A 21,588-nucleotide genomic window follows, 5' to 3' on the forward strand; every position below is an offset into this window, starting at 1 on the left:
CTCCTTGACACTTTTGTCTTTTGTTGTTGCTCGTTTTGAGGTTGAAAACTCTTTTATGATAGGTTACGTTACGGTGGTCATGTCTCCTTGCGTGCTTCACAATATAACTTTTTTGTGAAATATTGTTATGCTGCAGAGTTGCAGGCAAATTTTCTGAATACCAAAACAAGGCAGGAGATTTGAAATGCTCTAGGTGGCAGCAGCGGTTTCCGAGAGAAATCAAATCAAAACGACGTGCTGTGTATATCCGTGTACCTGAAGCCCTGAAGCCCGATTCCTCGATAGTAGTGTTTTGTTTTACGCGTAGAACTGCGCTGTCAGCGCATGAATTACGGATAGTTATAGGTGTTTTTACTTTAGAATCATGGAGTGCCACAGCGCTTAGTTGGTCAAGGTTCTGTCGTCTGCGTGTTGATGTGCATTGAGCCTACCGCGAAGTCCGGCGAAGCTCCGTCCCGCGCTTTTGGTTGTGGAACTCGTTTATGAAAATTTTGCAGTCTTTCGGCCCATAAGCACGGTGCGTTTGTCAAGCGACACCGGAAGCTCGTTTGACTGCTCTCTTTGCACTCCGTTTTCCGTTATTTTCATTGCGCCGTAGCCACTTTGCTAAAGTTGTGATATCTGTGCATCTTTGTTTTCAGATGCGGTGGGTGAAGATCGACACGTCCGTAAACGGCATTTTTAGCCGCGAAGCATGCCCTGAAGACAGTGAATACCTGCATACTCACATGGACACATTCAAATGCATGTGGCACGAACAGGTGGGATTATGTCTGCTTTGAGTCTGTGGGCCTGTGGGCATCTCTCTTGACATGGCTTGTCACGGTTGTAAATGCTGTTTAAAACTCGATTCCATTACCGTGCATAGTTGTGGTACGCTTATCAGCGTCTTTTTACTCAGCGTTTTTTTATTTATTTGTTTAGACTCGCAACTACTGGGCACGAATGATTATAAGCCTGAGAGAATACGTCAGAAAACACATTTTTACATATGAATCCTTGGTAAGTGCTTAACTCGTGCTCATTTCCTTGCATATCACGCTACGTTGCGCGATTGATCGCGTTAAGGTGATTTACTTGTTGTTCTCTTTCATTTCAAGGAAAGACTTGGCGCGCCTGCATCCGCCTTCGAGGTGATAATAGAGCACGCTTACATAAACATCTGCACCAATTTTGCGGAAGGTAAGACATTTTCGCTTGGTTCTCGTCTGTCTAAAGTAGATGTGTTTCAGTCTGACCCTTCAGCTGTAGCACTTTGTGATGTGACGCATTTATGCGGGGTGGGGCTGCGTTTCGCATGCCTGGCTACTGCTTTTTGCTTGAAACGACAAAAATGCTTGCTGTCGGTGGCCTATAATGTGGCTACCATCATAGGGCTTGAGAAAGCAAGTGGCATTGCAAAGCATTCCTTGCCACCGAAAGTTTCGGGCTCTCACAGAAGTACAACTCGGTGCTTTATTTGGCTACACATAAAGTAGCTTGAAGTCTGGTTACTAAGGGATTACTGGCGTTTTGTGGTGGTCCAGTAATGGTAACATGCATGCATGGGCCATGACTTGTGACTCTGAGGTGCAGACTGCAGTTATCTTCCCAGATGGATGAACATAGAAACACGGTTAACAAATGCTTGAGTTGGCACATATAATATGCATGTTGTTTTAGCCTGCTCGGGGTACTATCTTAATTGCTGTCAGCAGGAACATGGGAGCACATGTTCTTGCACTCTATCAGAGTTGCTAGAAACAAGCGTTTATGCACAGCGCCACATGTTCCGGTTCTTCCTGTTCTCGAAAAACGGGCTGATTGCGTACAAGGCCGCATGTTTCTGTCCTCCTTCCTGCTGACCATGATTGAGATCGTCTCGTACATATACGAATGCTCTGATTGCTGCCTGGCTGCTGCAGTCGAAATGGCCTCGATGCTTTGTCCCTTTCTATACCTTTCCTTTTGTTGTTTTTTTGCAGATAGTTTTGGACAAGCCAGGGAATTCTTACGTGCCATTATAAACATTTGTGCAAACAGAGATATGATGAATCAGATTGGAGCGAGGCCTTTATGTGAGTATGCTTAGTCGCTTGTTCCATGTAGCTTGGCTGGGCACAGGGATTCTGGGCTAAAAAGTGTCGTGTGTTTTTTTCTTGTGTAGCAAATGACCCATTCTACAATAAGTTCACTAGGTAAGTGCTTTTTTATTTTTCTTCTTTACCCTTTCTTGTAGCATGCATCATTGTTTCTTTTTTGAAATAGACGATAGCTGCAAGGAACAGCTATCCAGTATGCAGTTCAGCATTTTAATTTTATAATGTATAGGATTTACCGTCCCAAAGTGACTCGGGCTATGATGGACACAATATTGGAGGGCCCTGGAGAATTTCAACCACCTTGGATTCTTTAAAGGGATAGGGACACCAAATGTTTATGCTATAATTTTGTGTTGTAAATAGTGCATAGCGATTCTGTAAGCATAGAGCACGGTGTTATAAGCCTAAGATCGCATTACATAATTCATTGTCGTATTATTAGTACGCAGCAGTTTCTTTTTCAGTTTTTAGTTGCCATCAGTAAACAAGACACAACATTGAAATGTCATGTGAACCAAAAAACTCGTGACGTCAACGACTCTGCCTGACTCTGAATCCTGTCATGCCGTGCCAACACGAAATATTTGGAGACATGCCATCGTCGCCTGTGAACAGGTGTCGCCAACTCGCTCTCCAACAACTTGTTGCACGTAGCAGTAACATCGGCCGCCCACTTTGCTACAGTTTTGCCCAAATTCCTATGATATGCGAGCGGTTGTGAAAATTAAACAGCGGGAGAGGCTTTAACAATGAGTGAGCGCGCTAAATTCTCCTGAGTATGTAGTTTGAATCGCACTGATCGAGGCACCACGGCGTGCGCCGTTTTGAGCGCCGCTTCATGTGTGCGAATCTGGTGATTGTCGAGAGAAAATTCGCAAATTTTAGCTAATGAAAATAGTCATCGAGTGTAGTTTTGGCAACAGTGAACGGAAATGGACAATTGCTTACATCGCAGAACGCACTTACAATCGCCATGAAGTGCCGGTGTGACCCCAGTGCGGCGAGCAATGCTGCAAGCGACCCAGCACAGTCGTCGGCGCTACTTGTGGAGAGCAAAGTTGGCCAATTGAGAACAGTCGCCATACACATGTACATTTTATCAAGCTTATTTTATTGTAAAATAGGCTTCCTATAGTAAAGCAGCGACGCAAAAGAACCTTTATTACATCATTGAGTCGCTGACCTGTACGTGCTGTCCGGCGAAAGCGACAAGGCCTAGCGACGAGTACGGCAAGCAGAGAGCAGCGTAGTTCGTTGCCTGGCGCGTTCGCGGGAGGCGCCGTTGCCGAGGGCTCAGCACTTGTGCAAGTATGCTACTATTGCACGAGCATATCAGCAATCCTGATAACATTTGTCTTTTCTGGTACAAAGCCAAGGGGTGTTACACTTTCTCAGTGCTGCGCCGCCAGCCACTTCGATCTCGGCATATGGTGACCGATAACACCGTTCGCCGGCCTTTGCTGCGTCATCGGCAGCAGCCTTCGCAAATTTCAGTGAATGAATATTGCGATCTAGCATAATTTTGGCTACAGCGAGCTTTCACGCTGTCAGTGTGTTAGATCTGTTAGAATGCTGCCAAGAACAGCTGAAACGAGCTGACCAGCAGCATCGTCTCTTGCGTCAGAAAACTGTGCAATGACGTTACAAATACTTGATTATGGTTATGATTAGGATTATGATGATGGGCCTGAAATGTGAGAGCGAGCATTTCCACAAACTTTAAAAAAGAATCGAAATATTTTCTACGCCTCCCTTGGGTCTAATACTTGACTGTGATGGTCTTCAAACACAACGGAAGCACATGACAAGCTTTGCACAACCTTGTAATTTGGTGTCTCTACCCCTTTAAAGGGCTGAACAGTGGCCAAAACAAGCCATGAGATTATGGTGCTAGTGAAAATACCTTTTATAGATTGAGCACTCCTATCCAATCTAATCCAATTAATTTTATAGATTGAGCACTCCAGTGCCATCTAGTGGTACACTGTGTGTGCCACTAGATGGCACTGCAGTGTTTCACGCTGTAACCACAGCCCACTAAAGCTTGCATTTAGTGGACAACTTACAAGACAGAGTACAAGGCCTTATGCATTAGCAGCCTTGAGCGTAAAGATTGAATTGGTCTCTTCTCTAAAGAAAAAAATATCTGATCACTGAATGGCAGATGAGATGTAACTGTTTTCGGTATGTCACTTTTTCCATCGCGCTCGCTGATCATGGTTTCCCACATCGGGACACATAAAGATGGGCACATGCATTGGTAAAAAAATTCTCTGTAAAATTTTCTATACCAATTTTAACATTACCATTGTGGAAGCAACCACTTTAGATGGAAAGCTTTCTATTGTCCCGAAAAAAAAAAAAATTGCATGCTTAACATTCAGTGTTCGGTCCCATTGAGGGCACTGAAATCGTAGTGCACATACATGCAGTACATTAAAGATCCCCAAATGGTCGATATTTTCAGAGTCCTCCACTGTGGCGTCTCATAGCCTGAGTCGCGCTTTGGGACGGTAAACCCCCTAAACCAAAACAAACCATATTTTCTTATTGTTGATGTTCAAGACATTACTGTACGCGGATTACCCCATGGTATTGGAGTACAACTACAAATAATCGTTTTTTTCCTCTCACTTGTTTCCATTTCAACTGCCGAGCGATACCTTCGACATAAAAGTGGCATATAAGTCACGTGAAGAATAAATAAAATTGCTTATAATCTCTCCTTCATTGTGTTGATTCACTAAATGCGAGAGTTAATCTGTCTGTAGAGCTGGAATTACAAGTGAAAACTGATTTGTTTTCTTTTTTTAAGGAAGAAAGCCCCTTTCTAGGAAGAAGTTTTGCTTGCAGAGTCTATATGTGGTAGGCAATACAAAATGTCTACTAGAAGCCATAGCTGAATGGGCTGCTGAAGCAGCTGGACCAGGATATTTCAACATCATTAACGCAGGAAGTTTCTGAGCAATGATTTGATCGTGAGCCCTTTATGGCCTCTCGCGTGTGCCTTTTATATGGCTGTCAAAGTAAACAAATAAAAATTTTAATGCTATTTTTGGGTGTTACCTGGTATAAAGGAAAAAAGTTGCCTGTTCAATCATGATGGAGAATGCATATATTGAGCGGTTTTCTTGCATTGCTAGCGGACTAGTTTTGTTTGTATTTTTGTCCCAAAAATTTAACAGCTTTTTCTCTTTTGCAGAGATTTTTATAGAACCGTGTTTGGCCAGCCTTCATCGACCATGCTCAAGGTTCAGTTACAGGTGCATTACAAAAGGCTATCTACTTTCAGCTTGATTAGCATATACCTTTTTTGTTGGAACGGCACACAAGTGTGGGTTGTTGCTCTCACATGCAGAAAATTGTGTATGGTATAACAGCGTATAGGTCGCACGTGGTTTCCTTACTTGGCCTTTTCGTGGCCATTGTAGCAGCTGGGATTTTTGGGCTGTCGGGGGGGGGGGGGGGGGGGTAGCTTTGTCCTCAACTCCTCCCAGTTCTACGAGCTCAGCTCAGTACAGTGGCACTCTTCGAATTGTTTCAAGTGCCGATTTCCAGGCTGTGTGTTTCCATAATGAGTGTGTATCTCTGCAATATTGCATCCCTACGCTGCACTAGATTTCTATCCCTTAATTGTCTCTAACTTGTCTGTTTCTTCAACCCGTTGTTCATGGCTGCAGTGGATGTTGTGCCAAACGTACAAACGGGTGGAAGCATGTTATTTTTTCAAGTGTTTTATATTTCTGTCTTTCTCCTCGACAGGCCCACATAACCTTGCCGCTCTACAGCCGCTTTGCTGCCGGCGTCGTGGCCCTAATAAAGCAGTGGGTGCGGGTCACCGACTGTTCACTGAAAGACTACTTCCAGAAATTCCATGCCCATCCCTACTGGTCTTACCCCGACGACTATTGCCCACAAAAATATTTCTTCAGTTACGTCCGCGATAAATTTTATGGATGGGACAGCCCCGAAATGTTCGAAGTAAAAGCCGTCATGTCACGAGCTCCCGACCGTGCAACGTCATTTGCGGAAGTCATCGAATTACTATCTGACTACTTGGATGAACTGTGAGTGGTGCATTGTGGATTTCTTGGCAAGGCTGTTCAGATTCGGGGCTCCCTTACTAGATGTTTGTTTTTTATATAAAATTTCACCGTCATTCCCAGAAAAAGGAACACTTGTCTGTGCCGCATACAGTCCAGGACTTTTTTCCAAGTGCTTTGCGTTCTGCTGTTGTGCAAGCTAAACTAAGGTGTGAGGTTTTAATCTCTTTATAGTTGACTTTATTGCAGATATAAATAATCCTGGTGGCTTGGAAGCGCATTCTGTCGATACCTTGCCAGAATGAAGATCTATGGTAGCAATATATGCAGACACTGTGCGCAGAATGACTCATGCTGTTTTGTTACGTTTGCTCTCGGTATTTTTATGCAGGAAGAAAGAAAAATGAGTGAAATATCTGAGACATAAGTGCATTTGTTTTAGACGCCAACTTCACTTTGCAGAGCTTTCATTGGAATTTGTTTGTCTGTATAGGTTTATCGGTCTACCTGTGCTGATTGCAGCACCTCAATTAGGGAATGCATGAGGTACAGGCATTCTTGCCAATAATTTGTAAAAACTGCTTCGTACTGTCATTAATAAGAAGGGAGATTACATTTTGATTGCTGAAATAGCTGCTGCATTACAGTTATTTCAAGAAGCCTGTACTTGCAAGAAAGCAAAATGCATGCTGCTGGAGCAGTCACAAGTGCGGTGGCACAAAACATCAATAGTACAACACAATATTCCAGTTCTGACAACCTCATGTCTATAGGACACTCTGTACCTTTAGTTTTTATCAACGTTCTTAGATAGAGACAGTTGGAAAACTGTGCGATGCGGAGTGGGCCCAAATGATCACCTATGTGACGTCGGCTAATCTCAAAACGACCGCAGCACCCCTTCACCCCGGCTGCGATGGATGATTAAAGCATAAATTTTAAATGCTACTAACCCTCTTGTTTCAGCAACACAACGTAAAATAAACTGCATTTGCGTTTTTTAAACACGCTTTTGTACACATGAAAAGCCACCACATTTGCTTCCAGTGTCTCAAGCAGGCAGGTAGCAGATGACACTCTTGAGCCGCGTCTGTAACTTCCTTGCTTCAGACGCGTCAATAGACGCAGTGGCATTCATATGCATACAAAAGTGTTTAAAAATGCAAACGCAGTGTTATTTTCCGTTGCATTACTGAAAGAAGAGGGTTAGTAGCATTTAAATATTCCACCTTACCCATCCACCGCCAGCTGAGGAGGGGGGGGGGGGGAGGGGGGGAGAGAGTCACTGCAGTTGTTTTGAGGTTAGTTGGCGTCATATAGGCGATTGTTTGGACAGTTGGACTCACTCCGCAGCGCTGTGCGCCAGCGCAGTTGTCCAACTGTTTCTATCTAAAAACGTTGTTTAATACAACTAAGTATACTTTGCCGCTCTTTCAGTGTAGTGAGGTTTCATTGCCAGCTGTAAATTAAACTAAGAAACACTATATTTTGTGGGACTTGCTTGCTTGAGTGGAGCACATACATGAAAGTGGACATTGCCCAGCTTGAAAATGCCTGCAACATAACTAAGAAGACTAAAATGTCACCAATGGTGAGCGAGCTGACCCAACTGGGGTAGTGCAGGCAAAGATGTCACTAGCGTCGTCACAGCCTGCTATATTCCAGCCTTTAGCTTTTGCTATTTTGTCTATTGCCGCCAAGTGTAGTGTACTGCATTTGTCACATTAATAGATTCCCAAAACTTGGTAAAAGGACTGGAAGAGCCAGTGTCGAAGGCCTACCCAACAGCCTTGTGTACCACAGAGGCTGGCAACAGTGTTACACATTGTTAGTGATGGCACATCGAGAGGCTTAGTGCAGTCAATGTACGGAAGCAGGTCGTAAGCTCGTGGCAATCAAGGCTTAACACAATCCCTGTGAGAATTACGGTGATGTGTAATCATGCTATTATGATGGCATACAATGTAAAGTAGTGAACGATCACTTTTACCACTAATAAATGTTTTCCCTCGAATTATCCACGGTGTCTTGATTAAGAGCTGGAAATCACGAAAAAAATTGACTTTTTGAAAACGACGTTTTTGAAACCTACCACCTATCTTCTACATACATACTATTTTATTCACTCCCCGAGTCATTCATTCCATTTTATAACGTGCAAGGGAGCCGAATAAATCCCATCTCGGTTCATTTTTTTTTTTCTCGTTTTCTCGAAACACAAATTTTCGATGGTTTGCTAGTTTACAAGAAGGGTATCTTCACATCTAGAGCAGACAAAGCCGTAATTTTTATTGCAGCATGCTCTCGGGTATAGTGAACTAGAATGCTTTCTAGTGCCCCGCCGGGCTGGCGCAGTGGTTACGGTGCTCGACTACTGTTCCCAAGGATGCAGGATCTAACCCCGGCCTCGGCGGCTGTTTTTTAATGGAAGCGAAAAGCAAGGCGCCCGTTTGCAGTGTGATATCAGCGCACATTGAAGAACCGAGCGTCTGCTACCTGCCTGCTTGAGATACGTCAGCAAACATAGTGGCGTTTCATGCGTACAAAGATGTGTTTAAAAAACGTAGGCGTAGTTTTATTTTTCGTTGCATTACTGAAAAAAAAGGGTTAGTAATATTATAAGTTTTCCGCCTGTGTATTAGCTCTATGACCTCACCCATCTACCGCAGCAGGGCGGAGAGGCACTGCGGTCCCTTTGCGATCAACTCACGCCAGATCTGCGATCGTTTGGCCCACTTCGCATCATGAAGTTTTACAACTGTCTCTATCTAAGATTGTTGGTCCCGACTAAGTAGTGAATCTTTCTTATTGTGCCAATATTTCCCAGATTGTAACTGCTAATGTATGTGGTGCATTTATTGCATGACTGTAGGTATTGTACAACTGCATAATTGTACAATTGCCAGCTCTGCGAGACTCGTGACACTCTGCCTTCCTTTCCTTCTTTCTTTTTTTACTCACGTAGGAGTGACTTTAGTGAAGACAGTGAGGATAGTATTTGTCTGCCTGGCAACAGGCACCCCAGTGACATCGCTTCTGGTGTGAGTGACCAGCTCTTAAACGAGGCACCATTCCACATCCGAGAACTTTGTTCCACCTGCATGTTGGAATCTAGCGACTACTCAAGTGACGACGAATGTGAGACTTTTTTTCTTTCTTTCCTAGCAACCCATAGAGCACACATAGCCTGACCTGTAGGAGCTTGGACATCGTAGTACAAATAAGGCCGTGCAGATGGATTGCATTCTTCCTTGTTGGGCTGCATTATCTTGCTAGAATAATTGGTGCTTGGTGTACTGTGCAATGTCATATGAGTAGCTTTGCCTGCGTGCTGCACCTTTTATGATTTTGCATGCAGCCCTACTGCCATGGGGGGGGGAGGGGGGGGGGGGGGCACTCTAGGTTAGAGCGCTTAGATCATTTTTGCGTGTTGAGAAAACTTCTAAAAGTGATGCATCCAAGTTTGCATCAAACTTTTGAATGTGAGCACTTACGAAGGTTGTGCCATATAGAAGCAACTGAAAAAAGCTGTGCCCTGTTTTGCAGTTATCTTTTGATTTGCTTCTTGTACAGTGTTGTTTCTCTCTCGAAATAATAATTGCCTATGAATTTTAGACACTGCATCTGTGTCAGTGATTTTGTTGCCCTTTTCTGGTTTTTTTTTTTCCCCTGGCATAGTTCACCATCGGTTAGCGGCGGTCCGCAAATGACTAATTTTGAGTCTGTCAGACCCCCCCCCCCCCCCCCCCCCTCTCTCTCTCTCTCTTTTTTTTTTTTTTCTTTTTTTTTTACATATGCAAAGGCACTATGCAAAGTTCCACATGTGGTAAAATTAAAGAGCTCAGGGGACAGCAAATACAGTGTATTGTTAATGTTGTGTATGGAAGCCAACCTAGCGGGCATTTACTGTAAATCTTGTACTATTAAATGTTGTTAATTCGGAAGCTCAGATCATTTGAACTAGGAACGCTGCCCCAGCCAGTCTGTGGTGTCATTTATGCACGTGCACCGTCGAGTTTAACCCCCTGGCTGGGGGTTTCGTTGAGGAACAAACCATGCAGCCAGCCATCTCTCTGAAACAGGCCTCATCACACCTTAATTGCATGGAACAGGGGTGCCTGCACAAGTTGTGTGCCATGGCAGGCACAATAATGATCGGCCTCATCTCCAATAATGGCCTCATCTCCAAAATATAGCTCATTTGCAGTTTCACTTTCTCTTTCCTTAACTTTGCACCATCTGTGGCTGCTATCAGGCACGTGCAGTGGCCATTTAAGATATTTCGTCACTATCCGTTTTTTTTTTTTTTTATTTCAGGGGGAGTCTTGTTTTTTTTTTTTTGCGCAAACATGCCCTTCGGCATAAGAGATCTGTATATAAAGATGGAGGCCTGTGGTTCCTATAAATGCTGACAACTCTCGTTGTGGTGAGGCCTATGTGTCCATACTCGTGTAAGGTGGCCGAGTAGGAGGGTGATAAGTGTGTTGCACAGGGCACAGAAATGCTTGAACTGTATAGCAAATGACGTTAGTGATGTCTAGGGTACTAGCTGTGCGCCGTAGGGCTCGGACCGCTTGTGTGGATTCTGTATGTTAGAGGCGGCGGCCTATTTCGACTCAGTGTAACATTGACATTGATCGAAAATACTGAAAGAGCTGGAATATTAAAGCTGCTGAACATGAGATTGAGGGTGAGGGTGAGTGAGCACCAGCAATGTTTTTTAAGGGAGGGTGAGTGCAGCATAGAGCCTCTCTGCTAATGTAGACAGTCACGAATGGCCACAAGCTCTGCTATTAGAGAAGGAAGGTGCGTTGCCTCTGTTATATACAAATATGTCTGGCGTACCTCAGGAAGAGTTGGACAAATGAGGCTAGTGTGTAAAACTGGGTATTCCATGCCTGCGTTTACGTAAGCTTGAAGCGCCCCTGTAGTTTTTGAGCAATGAGGGGTCTTTGCTTCTGCCACAGAATGTTGGGTGCGGCTCATTGCACGTAGCGCACGGTTATATGTCGCCTGTGGTTGCTGCCATGGATGTTCCAAAGGTCAGGAAGGAGTCACGCTGTTCGGATACGCCTATGCATATATTTCCCTTGCTTGCATTCGCATTCTTCCGGTACACGTGCTCTCTACAGTCTATGTGGTGAAGCACCCTCAAAACATGACTGGGCCATTTGTACAGTGTCGCACGGTGAAGAGGGTGGCAGGTGCCTTTACGATTTTGGAGCGATTCTTTGGCGATCCCAACAGTGTGTGTGCAAGACAGTGGACAACCATCACTGTCACCTGGGTGTCTTTGAAATGCAGACGGCTGACGTACAGGTGTTTATTCGATAACATTACTGTGATGCAGAAGTTTTTGGCAGTTTTTTTTCAAGCCATAATTTGAACTTTTGGTTATTCAAACCTTTTTTCTGGTCTTTCAAAGGACAAATGAACAAGATTCTATTGAAATAGTGTCAAATTTTGCTTTAGTTTGTTATGTGCATTTTGTACAGAGATTTTCAACAAGGCAAGAAATGGGGAGTCATGAAGTTGTGCCTGCCCTGCTTCTTTCCTCTCTTTTGTGGCAGCGAGGACTCCGGCATGGTTGGGCTGAGTTCGACCCCCTGTCGGGAATGGGGCTTTCGCTGCATTCCCTCTTCGTTTCCTTTCTTTTCTGCATTGAGCGCTTTAGTTTTGTAGTCACATCTGAGCCCAGCCTTGAGGAAAGGAAACTCAGACTCGGCCACCCCGTCTCGAACATGGACCACTGCGACTGTCTGTTACAGGGAGGAAGGATAGATGACCTCCTACAGTTGGGATGTGTTCGGCGAATTCGGCATAGGCTTGGTCTCGGGTGTTTTCTGTCTTTTTGTTTCATGGAGTTGGCTTCTTGAAAGGGTTGGGGGCGTGTGGGTGTTTGCGCTTGCTGGGCTTTGATCTCGCGGTGTAGTGGGTTTTGCCGTGAGGAGGCGGTGACGACGTAAACGCGCGCCGCTAGTCTTAGAGAAATTGGTGCGTGCGGACGGATGTGTGAGGTCAGCCAGGATGTGCGAGGGCGAGCCAGGGTTGGCCAGCGAGCTTAGTTGGGGGTCCGTCGTGGCGAGCGCGGTGACGGCAGCCCCGAAGACGCGTGGCCCCAGACCTCCTTAGTCCACGATATCATCTTGGCTTCGTGGTGAGCATCCGCAGACCGATGCCCCTGCAACCGCCGCAGCTGAGCCACCGTTTCCCACCACCCTCTCGAACTCTTTTTCTTTATCTCGTCGCTCTCCCTTGTTCTCATCTCTCTCTTTGGTTGTAATCCTTCCCACATGTAAAATTGTAGAGTCATCTTCGTTGTTTTCCGCTTCATATTAATAGTTACTGCCTGCGTCATCTCTCTGTTCGATACTTGTATCATTCCTTTGTTCTACTACTATTGTGCATTATAACTTTTCCTTTCTTTTTGTGTGTGCATGTAAGTAAATTTCATTTCACCGATCTTGAGTGCATTCATGCCTCCGGCCAACGACCAATCATGCGTGGCCCCAATTGCCGGTCAGCAGTCCGAACCTGTGATTTCGCACGCGGAGGTAGAAGTTTGTTGCTAGCTCCCTCCAACATACAGAGAGTGCAGCAGTGGGCAGGTTGGCTTGAATAATTATAGTTTCGGCACCGACCAACTGACCAGCCACATACCAATATCCGGACATGGGGCTAGTTGATGTTTCATACCGAAGGAAGCGCAGTAATTGGTATAAAAAGACATGCTTCATCTGTTCGTGTGAACATCTTTTTGACGTCTTTCTGCACCACTTCGCACTATTCCTTCAATGCAGAGCTTAAACATTCATTATCTGCAAGCTTGTGTTACAGGTACTATGCATGACTTTCAAAAGCAGTTACTTGCACTCATCAGGTTGAAGGGTGCAAAGAATTAGTTGCTTGCTTCCCTCTATGTATGCACTGTCGTCGGCTAATTGAACTGTCCTTCATTGCAGCATATGATGGCATCATACCTGGCTCCAAGGAGGAGGACGAGCTCTGCAAAGATTTAAATATTGACCGCAAATTTTGGAATCAGCCCAAGGTGACTATTCAGTTGTCTGCTTTCTTTGAGGTGCAGTGAAAAAAAAAGGAAAGCTTTAAAATGATTCTTGTTTGTAGGATTGAAAAAGTGGACCCGTGACAATACATTTTGGCTCTTTCCAGAACCTGCCGTGGTGGCTTGGTGGTTAAGACGCTCAGCTACTGATCTGGAGTATCCGGGTTTGAACCCGACCGCCGTGTTTCGATGGAAGCGAAACGCAAATGCATCCATGTGCTGTGCAATGTCAGTGCACATTAGCGATCTTCAGGAGGTCGAAAGGAGGATGCAGTAGTCGAGTGCCTTAACCACTGCGCGACTCCAGCAGGCTTTTTTTTTTTCCCAGATTGTTCTAGGCCTCCTCCATAGAATCAGTGTATGCTGGCGGACACATGGAATGATTTGGAGCTTGGATGTGTGAAAATCTCAATTCTGACATTTTGTTTTACAAGCAAATACTACCATCACACTACCAATGGCTTTATCCTTTCTTGTTGGCAATTTCGGGGCAAAGGAGCGGGGGGGGGTCATGGGTGCGCTTTCCTCAAAAACATTATCGTACTTCACTTTCTGTAGTTCAGCCGATTTCAGTTTTCAGAACAAGCTTGTGCTTTGATTTACTCTTATTTGTTAGCGATCAACGTTGAACTCTGTCGTAATATATTTCGACATAGTGTTTTGATTGGCGCGGGACATTTCAAGAAAAAATTTGGCAGCGGCATTTGGAGTTGCTTGCCTGAAAAATGGAACGATGCCCCGCCGGGGTGGTGCAGTGGTAAGACACCCGACTACTGTGCTGGAGTATCCGGGTTTGAACCCGACCGTGGCGGCTGCGTTTCGATGGAGACGAAACGAAGAGGCGTCCGTGTGCTGTGCGATGTCAGCGCATGTTAAAGATCCCCAGGTGGTCGAAATTCCTCCGTAGCCCTCCACTACGGCTCCTCATTCCACTTTAACTCCCACCTTCCTCCCTTCCCTTGCGGCGTGGTTCAGGTGTCCATAGAAATAAGTGTGACAGATACTGTGCCTTTCACTTCCTGTGAACCAATTATTATTATTAATAAACCGTTTTAAACTCTGCCCTCCTTCTGCTGCTGTAACTTTTTCACCCCTCATTCTAAATTCCAGAATACAGATTCTTCTAAATAAACTCATTTGTGCTTGAAAAGAGGGAACTGAGCTGCTTTTGGTTGTGCGTGGAAACGGCAGGAAGAAACGGCCGCGAACTGGACTGTCGCCAGTGGCGCTGCCGCCGCGTCATGAAAAAAAGGGGTGTTTGAGCCCCCACCGGTTGGCACACCTACTTGTGGTCACCATACAGACAGCAAGACAAACCTTTCTGTGAAAGTTGCAATGATGAACTCGCAGTAAACCCCGTCTCAATTTTCTAAACACGTCTTCAAGAACTATAAAAAAAAAAATACACCCTATGTTGCTTTTGATTCTTCACATATTTTAAGCCAATGTCTTAAACTATAGGTATTAGACAACTCCGCCTGTAACTGCACGTTCTAACCTCTTGTTTGGCACACTTTTTCTTGGTCCTTGGTAGTGGTCGCTTTGGCGCCATAAAACCACACATACCCAACTCCTGTTAAACTTGCAAAGCGCAAAGTTAGTGTTCTGAAAAAAAGAAAAGAAAAAGACTAGAATGAGGCAAAATGAAGAAGGGTGAATAGAAATTTTAGCTTAAGTTTGATCCACCAAAGAAAAGCAAATGGGCTGTAGATTTCAAAAGTGCTACTTCCAAAAGGCCATCTTAGCAGTAGCAGCCCGTAAATCTTCAAACCTGGCCTCAGCGTTCCTTATTTAAACTCTTTGTGGTGCTTCACATTGCAGGTAAAAGCCTTGCTGGATGCAGCGGAGAAGAGGTACCGGGAGAGGCTGTTGGACAAGATGACCGACTCAGTCATAAACAGCTGCTATGCCAAAGCGGCGGAGACTAATGGCAAAGCAGCAAAGACCAATGGTAAAGCAGCGGAGACCAACAACAAAGCGACGGAAACCAGTAGCAAAGCGGCTTCCAAGCGGAAAGGCAAAAAACGCAAGAAGGGCCGCAATGCAGCGTCGATCTCCAACAATGTGACGACAGCGCCATTGTCACACCAGCCTGCCTTCATGAAGAATGGTGCTGTGCCACCACCAACGCCACGGCCCGAGATAATTCATTTAGAAGAGAATGGTGCATCTGCGCAACTCACTGCCACCCTCGAACGACTCAAGTTGAAGTTAGAAAATAACGAAACACCGTCCACCGCTTCATGCCAGCAGCAGCCAGGAAATGCTTCGGGCATGCCAAAGCCTCAAGAGGCAGCCAAAAAGCCTCAAAAGGCAGCGAAGGAACTGGACGAGCCATCATCGAAGAACGTTGAAAACAAATCATTGGGCAGGGGTGATGCCGCTGCTTCGAAGCCAGTGGGTTCTTTAAAGAAAGTTGACCAGAAATTGTCAGTCAATGGTGACACCACTGCATCAAAAGTAGTGGAGCCATCAAAGAAAATTGGCAAGAAACCTTTGGTCAATGGTGATATTGCTGCATTAAAGGCGGCAGTACGCAAGTGTTCCACCTGTAGCAAGAGTGACGGCGTTAAGCTGAAAAAATGCTCACTGTAAGTACCTAGTAGCTGGTAGCGCTACTGCGAAGTCTATATTAAGCACTCATTGAGCACTGCCTGATGGAGTTGAAAACAAATTGTTTCCTTGGTCCATTGAACTCATTTACAGTAAACCCTCGTTAATTCACCCTTCAAGAAATCGGGAAAACTGAAGTAACCATAAGTTAAAATTATCGAACTTGCCAGAGAAAACTGCCAAAAAACATTTGCATCACAGTGATTTTACCGAAAACCAAAATGCAAAGCATGCAACTGTCGTAAGGCTCGGCTTTTACTTTCAGAAAGTGGCGTTTTGTCCGCATGTGCTTCTATTATTACCCAAAAAGGCCTATGTGGTGTGTTATGATCAGAACACGGAAGACTTTCATTTTTGCTCAAATGCAGCGCCGACATTTGTCGGCGTGCATATTCATTGTCATTTAGCTTTGGCTAGCTAGGACTCAAATAAGCCACAGTGTCATGGCCACGGCTGTATGGTCGCTTGGTCAAGTATTCAATATTTGTTCTCTTCCTGCCAACAGATGTGTTCAAAAGAAGATGGATCCTGTGTATTACTGCTCAAGAGAGTGCCAAAGTGAGTCTGATTTCGCTTTCAAGTACCTTTATGCGCTTTTGAAAAGTGATTACGAGCACACACACAAAATAAAAACCAATAGTTATGTGCTGTGCTGCGTGTATTTTGCAGTCCCTGTTATGAGGCTTTCTTGCAAAGGTAAGCGTAGCGTACAAACTGGGTCAAACACGGTAGGATTTTTGGACTTCTTAGTGGATTCTGAGGAGCCAGGCCCCCCCCCATCACAAGCAAACTCTCATCTCAGCCGCTTCGAATCTAGTTCATCATGCGCTTTGCGACCCACTTTAGCAACAAGTAGGGCTTGTCTGATACAAATTTTTGTTCAGCTGACTAGTGATGTGTGAGCACCGAAAGACCAGTTTGGCTCACATTTTGTAAGAGTAAATGGCTGTTACTGAGTGATTACCCTGTCACAGAAATAAGAATGCTTTTTGCGCACGGTGCTTTATTGCGGGTAAATACTAATTGCTTGTCCGCTGATTATAGGCTGAGAATGATTGAATTTTGTCTGGTGTCTGTAGCCTACAAAAGCATGCACATTGAATAGGCCATCAAATTCTCCCCAGTATGCAAATAAAAGTTCGTGCTGCATTTTTTCTTTTTTTATTTGTGATAATGAGTCGGGTTGAGCAGCTTGAACGAGAATGCTTGGGGTTCATTTCTTTTCTTGTATGCTCTGTTATGCAGTAAAGAAATTCAGTGACTCTAACACCAGTCTGCTGCTGTCAAGAGAGAAAATTGAAAACATTTGCAGCCAGTAAGGAAACTTTGGTTTAGGTTGCTGGGAGAGAAAACATCAGTGCATGTGTTGAAAAGTTGGTTTTCCTAGGCAGGTCATGATTTGTACCTCTTGAAAGGCAAGACTGAAATTCCAAAATGGGCGATCTACTTGTCCTGCATTTAGTGCCGAAATTGAATTTATATATTGAGTGTGAAATTTGCCTTAAACCAATATGTGCATATATGTGTAGTAAATGGAAAAACATCTTGTGTCATGCACTCCAAAGTATATAGCACATCTGACCAATTTCTCACACTCTCTAGGGACTGTGAAAACATCTGAAAAATCAAATTTTATATAAGAAATCACTTTACATAGACTCCCAATTGTCACTGGTGGAAGAAGGGGCCATCAGTTATCTGCCCATTCTGATGCTTGTTGGTCTCGACAAGCAATGTTTTCACAACAACGGGTGGCATTCAAAGGTTGTACTGCCGTCAGCATGTCGTGGGAGATCATGCGGGCTTGGATAAAGTCCAGATGCAAAAGCGAACCTGCCACTGCGAGTTTGCTGACCCGGCGCCGCAGTACCGTTGCCAAAGATGGCTACTGTGTTGCACTGCAAAAAGGACCTGACTAGCTTGAATTTTGCTTCATTTGATGATCTCTGACATTTTTGACCTATTGACGTTCAGCTGCGCATATTATACGGAGGCTTGGCTGTTGGCAGATGTGCCGCAGGAGTGCAAATGAGGTCTGAAAAATCGAGCAATCAGTCACGATAAGTCTAAAATTTCGGGTGCTCATATACAGTAATTCTACGGAGCATGTCGCGGTGTCATGTCACGAATCCATGTGTACTCATCAAGTGCAGGAACTGTGTTGTGCATTGCATTTTGCTTTGCATTGAGAAGAGCAGGCATGGGCTACCTTCAGTTGTCGGATATGTGCCCACGCGGTATTTCTGGTTGCAACATAGACCTGCTGCTACTGTTTTGCATTAGTATCGGTACAGGGCCAATGGTTCTTTTTTTCTTTTTGATTTTGCTGGAGTTATGTAGAATAGGTGGTTTTGTGGGTGGCTCTTTCGTTTTACTCTTTTTCGTCCTTTTGCAGTGGAAGACTGGGATAACCACCAGACAGTTCATATGGATGACACTGACTGACCTTGTAGAAGGAGTCAAGGGACATCAAAGGCTGTTAATAAATCAAAGTATACTTTATTCGTATACAACTTCGTTTTGATGATTGATGATCCGTTATCTACTGAGTGCTTGCAGTATGAAGTAATTTTTTTTGCTAGTTGCATGATCCTGTTCGATTTTCATCATTTCAGTACTGGTTCAGATTTCTTTGTCATGGGACTTTCCATAGAGGAGCATATATGATAATTCTGTTTTAAATTGTTGGGTGTGTCATGAAGTGGATAGTATATGTCTGTAGCATAGTGTATGGTGGTAGTGCGAAGGGAGAAAGAGGAAAAAAAGTGCAGGGCGAAAAAGTAAGAGCGTAGGAGCTTATTCGCTGGTTCTTCGTCCATCTGGCTCGGGGTTTTGGTTCTTTGTGGCCATCCTCGGGACCCAAGCCTCTGCAGCGGACTGCCATGCGTTAACACCACAGCCAGGTCTTCGCACCATTAACAGCAACGAATCCGGCGTCGCCGTGGACTGAAGGCAAATGGACAATTCGCCTGCCTCTAAGCACAAGTAGACCAATCCTGGACCCTTATATCCGTCACATTGGATAATTTACCCTGGAAAAGAAGGTGATGCCAAGGTTACTAGCGCTACAGTTTATATTGGGTATTAGCCAAATTTCGGTCACCTTGAATGGGGCTCGCTCCTAGCATGCCAAATTGTGCTCCCTGGAATGGCAACAAATGCTATAGTAAACAGTGGGAGAACTATAGGGCTGAAGCAGTGGTTTCGGATGGAAGGCAAACATATTGTTGTACTCTGCTTCCAGAACCATGCGCCTAGTCTGCATGATACCTAGTACAGTGGCAGTGTGCGCCATTTTTTCATGAAAGAAGCCTTGCGCATTTTGTTCCTGGTTAACTCATGCTAGTAATTTCTTCACCGCAGTGTACTTGGCATATCTTCAGTAGCAACTGAGATGATATTTGGAAAGTGCGAGCCACAATTGCATAGCAGTCATGTATGGACAAAGGAGCGTGCTGAAGAGGCCTTGTAGGATTACAGACTCAGTTTGAGTTGCATATCTTCTATAATGCACAAGACATCGGTGTACACGAAATGCCTCTTGGTATTCTATTATGCATGCTGAATTTAAAATTCTTTTCTAATGTTTCATTTAAAGCAGTCGAACAATGTTATATTCGTGTCACATGAGCCATGGATAAAAACGGCAATATGGGGAGCTTGCACGAAGCGATGCATGCTGGGTAATCTGCCATGTCGCTGGCAGCAGACATTTTGCTGCACAGTGAACTGACCAAGTGCCTTGTTCTTTTCGACTGTCCACTAAGCAAACGTGGCTACTCGTGCGCTACCCCTACATGCATGTAAGGTGTAAACAGATTCCTCGGGAACATATGCATCGACGCTATTCCCAAAAGATTGTGCGTGCTGTGAAGAAAGGGCAAAAAAGTGCGATGTGGACCTGTTCTCACTATGCACGAACGACTGCACTATGGGTTCGGTTCGGGACTGCACGTCGACATTCATGAATTTCTAGTTCCCAATCTGATATATAGATATATATATATACAGTAAAACCTTGTTACAAGAGACACTCAAGGGTCTCTTGTAACCACAAATTCTAAAAACACTGTGTTGATCTGTTTACTGCACATCAGCATATAAATGCATTCACATGCATTAACAGGAAATTGTTCAGGAAAGCTTGAAGAAGTTATCATACTAGTACGCATTTTTGTGAGTGCAGAGTGTATTCCTTCCCAAATTCTGGAGGTAAAGCATTTCACTTTGCAAGCCTTCTTATTGCTCTAATGCCTTCAAAGCACTCTTACATGCTCGTTACCCTCAGACGCTGACACTTTTCCTCTGAAATGTCCTCGTAGTCATCCTCTGTGGAACATGTGCCATTTACTTACGCGAGAATTGCACAGTCTGTAAGCTCTTCGGAAGCACACAAGATGCGCATCTGCAGATACGAATTCCTCAATAGATTCTGGTACCTCAGCAGTCTCTTGGATGCTCGCCCAAGCTTCATCTTCAAGGAAGCTTATCACAGTATCCATATATGGGCCCTCATACATCATGTCATCACATTTAAAGCCTGCTTGTATGAAACCATTCAGGCCATTCCAGACACCCGAAATCACCTGAACAGCAAACTTCGCATCAATTACTATTGTACAGTCTTGCTGCCCTTCGAGCAACAGGCGGTCTACCAACCTTGTTTTGTACAGTAACTTGACAGAGTGCATAATGCTTTTGTCTGTTGGTTGAAAGTAGGGTGTGGAGTTTGAAGGGAAAAAATAACTTTGGTGGCTTTGAGCACGAGAACTTTGGTGCTGCAAGAAGCATTGTCCACAAAGAGAAAGGCATCGGGATTCTGAGCTTTCATCTTGTGATCAAATTTTAGGAGTTAAATATGCTGGACGTCATTCATAAATTTTGATTTGCTCCGTATGGGACAGTAATGCGATGCCAGTGGCTGAAACAACGGGGCCGTTTTGACTTCCCAATAATGGGGAAGCACTCTTTCTCAGTTCCTGACATATACAACAAAAAGGATACTGATATGGACAAGAATGCTGAATTGGGCGAGTTGATGCATTTGCATTTTAGGAAACGTAGCGCAAAGAAGACAAGGATAAGGTGTGTATCCCTCATTTGTCTTCTTTGCGCTACGTTTCCTAAAATGTAAAATGATACTGATATGGAACAGAATTTAGCTAAGGGAATCTGAAGTGCATCATTGAGGAGTTGGCACGTTTCAGCTGCATTGCATGAGCACACCTGGGTTGTGTCTCTACTAAATAGTGAAGAAGTTACCTTAGGGACCTGAAAAAGTTGTCCTTAGTAATCGAGTGTCTCTTGTAACAGAGACTGTTAACATGGCAGACATAGGAAAACCAACCAAACCATTTTCAAGTGTCTCTTATAATCGAGTGTATCTTGATCGAGATTTAACTATTGAACATGGTCCGCGCTCTTACCACTGGTGCTTCTCTTAACAGTTCTCAAAACGTTCTGCGTTCAAGGACCGGTCAACTGTACGACCTTGAGTGATAGCGCTAGGAGTGCACGAAGGTCACAATTGGTCTCTCATTCCAGTATTTTATGCCTCATTGCTGTTATAAGATGAATTCTAGGCCAAGTCACTTCTGTAGCTCTGTTATCATTACTGCTTGGTCTAGATTAGTCGGAACAGATGCATAGAGAGAGTTTATACATACCCAATTACCTCATATGGGTGGGTGCCAGCTAGCATACCAGGCAGGCACAAGCGGCTGCACTGGTCACTTGTTTAATGCAGTGATAACATCCTCCATGGCATACAAATTCTAGCCCTCTC

General features: G+C 44.4%; 1 protein-coding gene across 1 annotated transcript; it reads left to right on the forward strand.

Moving 5' to 3' along the window:
• Positions 1-396: 396 nt before the first annotated feature.
• On the forward strand, positions 397-18,305 carry LOC146179033 (uncharacterized). The gene is made up of 13 exons (XM_084578751.1): positions 397-517; positions 642-761; positions 925-1,002; positions 1,101-1,182; positions 1,965-2,057; positions 2,147-2,177; positions 5,284-5,344; positions 5,844-6,148; positions 9,090-9,262; positions 13,087-13,175; positions 15,012-15,781; positions 16,309-16,361; positions 18,199-18,305. The coding sequence occupies exons 2-13, from the start codon at positions 642-644 to the stop codon at positions 18,246-18,248; spliced, it is 1,905 nt and encodes a 634-aa protein (XP_084434877.1). The 5' UTR covers positions 397-517; the 3' UTR covers positions 18,249-18,305.
• The last annotated feature ends 3,283 nt before the right edge of the window (positions 18,306-21,588 follow it).

Source organism: Amblyomma maculatum, chromosome 9 (assembly GCF_055883805.1).
Source record: "Amblyomma maculatum isolate TAMU_Amacu chromosome 9, ASM5588380v1, whole genome shotgun sequence".
Classification (NCBI taxonomy): Eukaryota; Metazoa; Arthropoda; class Arachnida; order Ixodida; family Ixodidae; genus Amblyomma; species Amblyomma maculatum.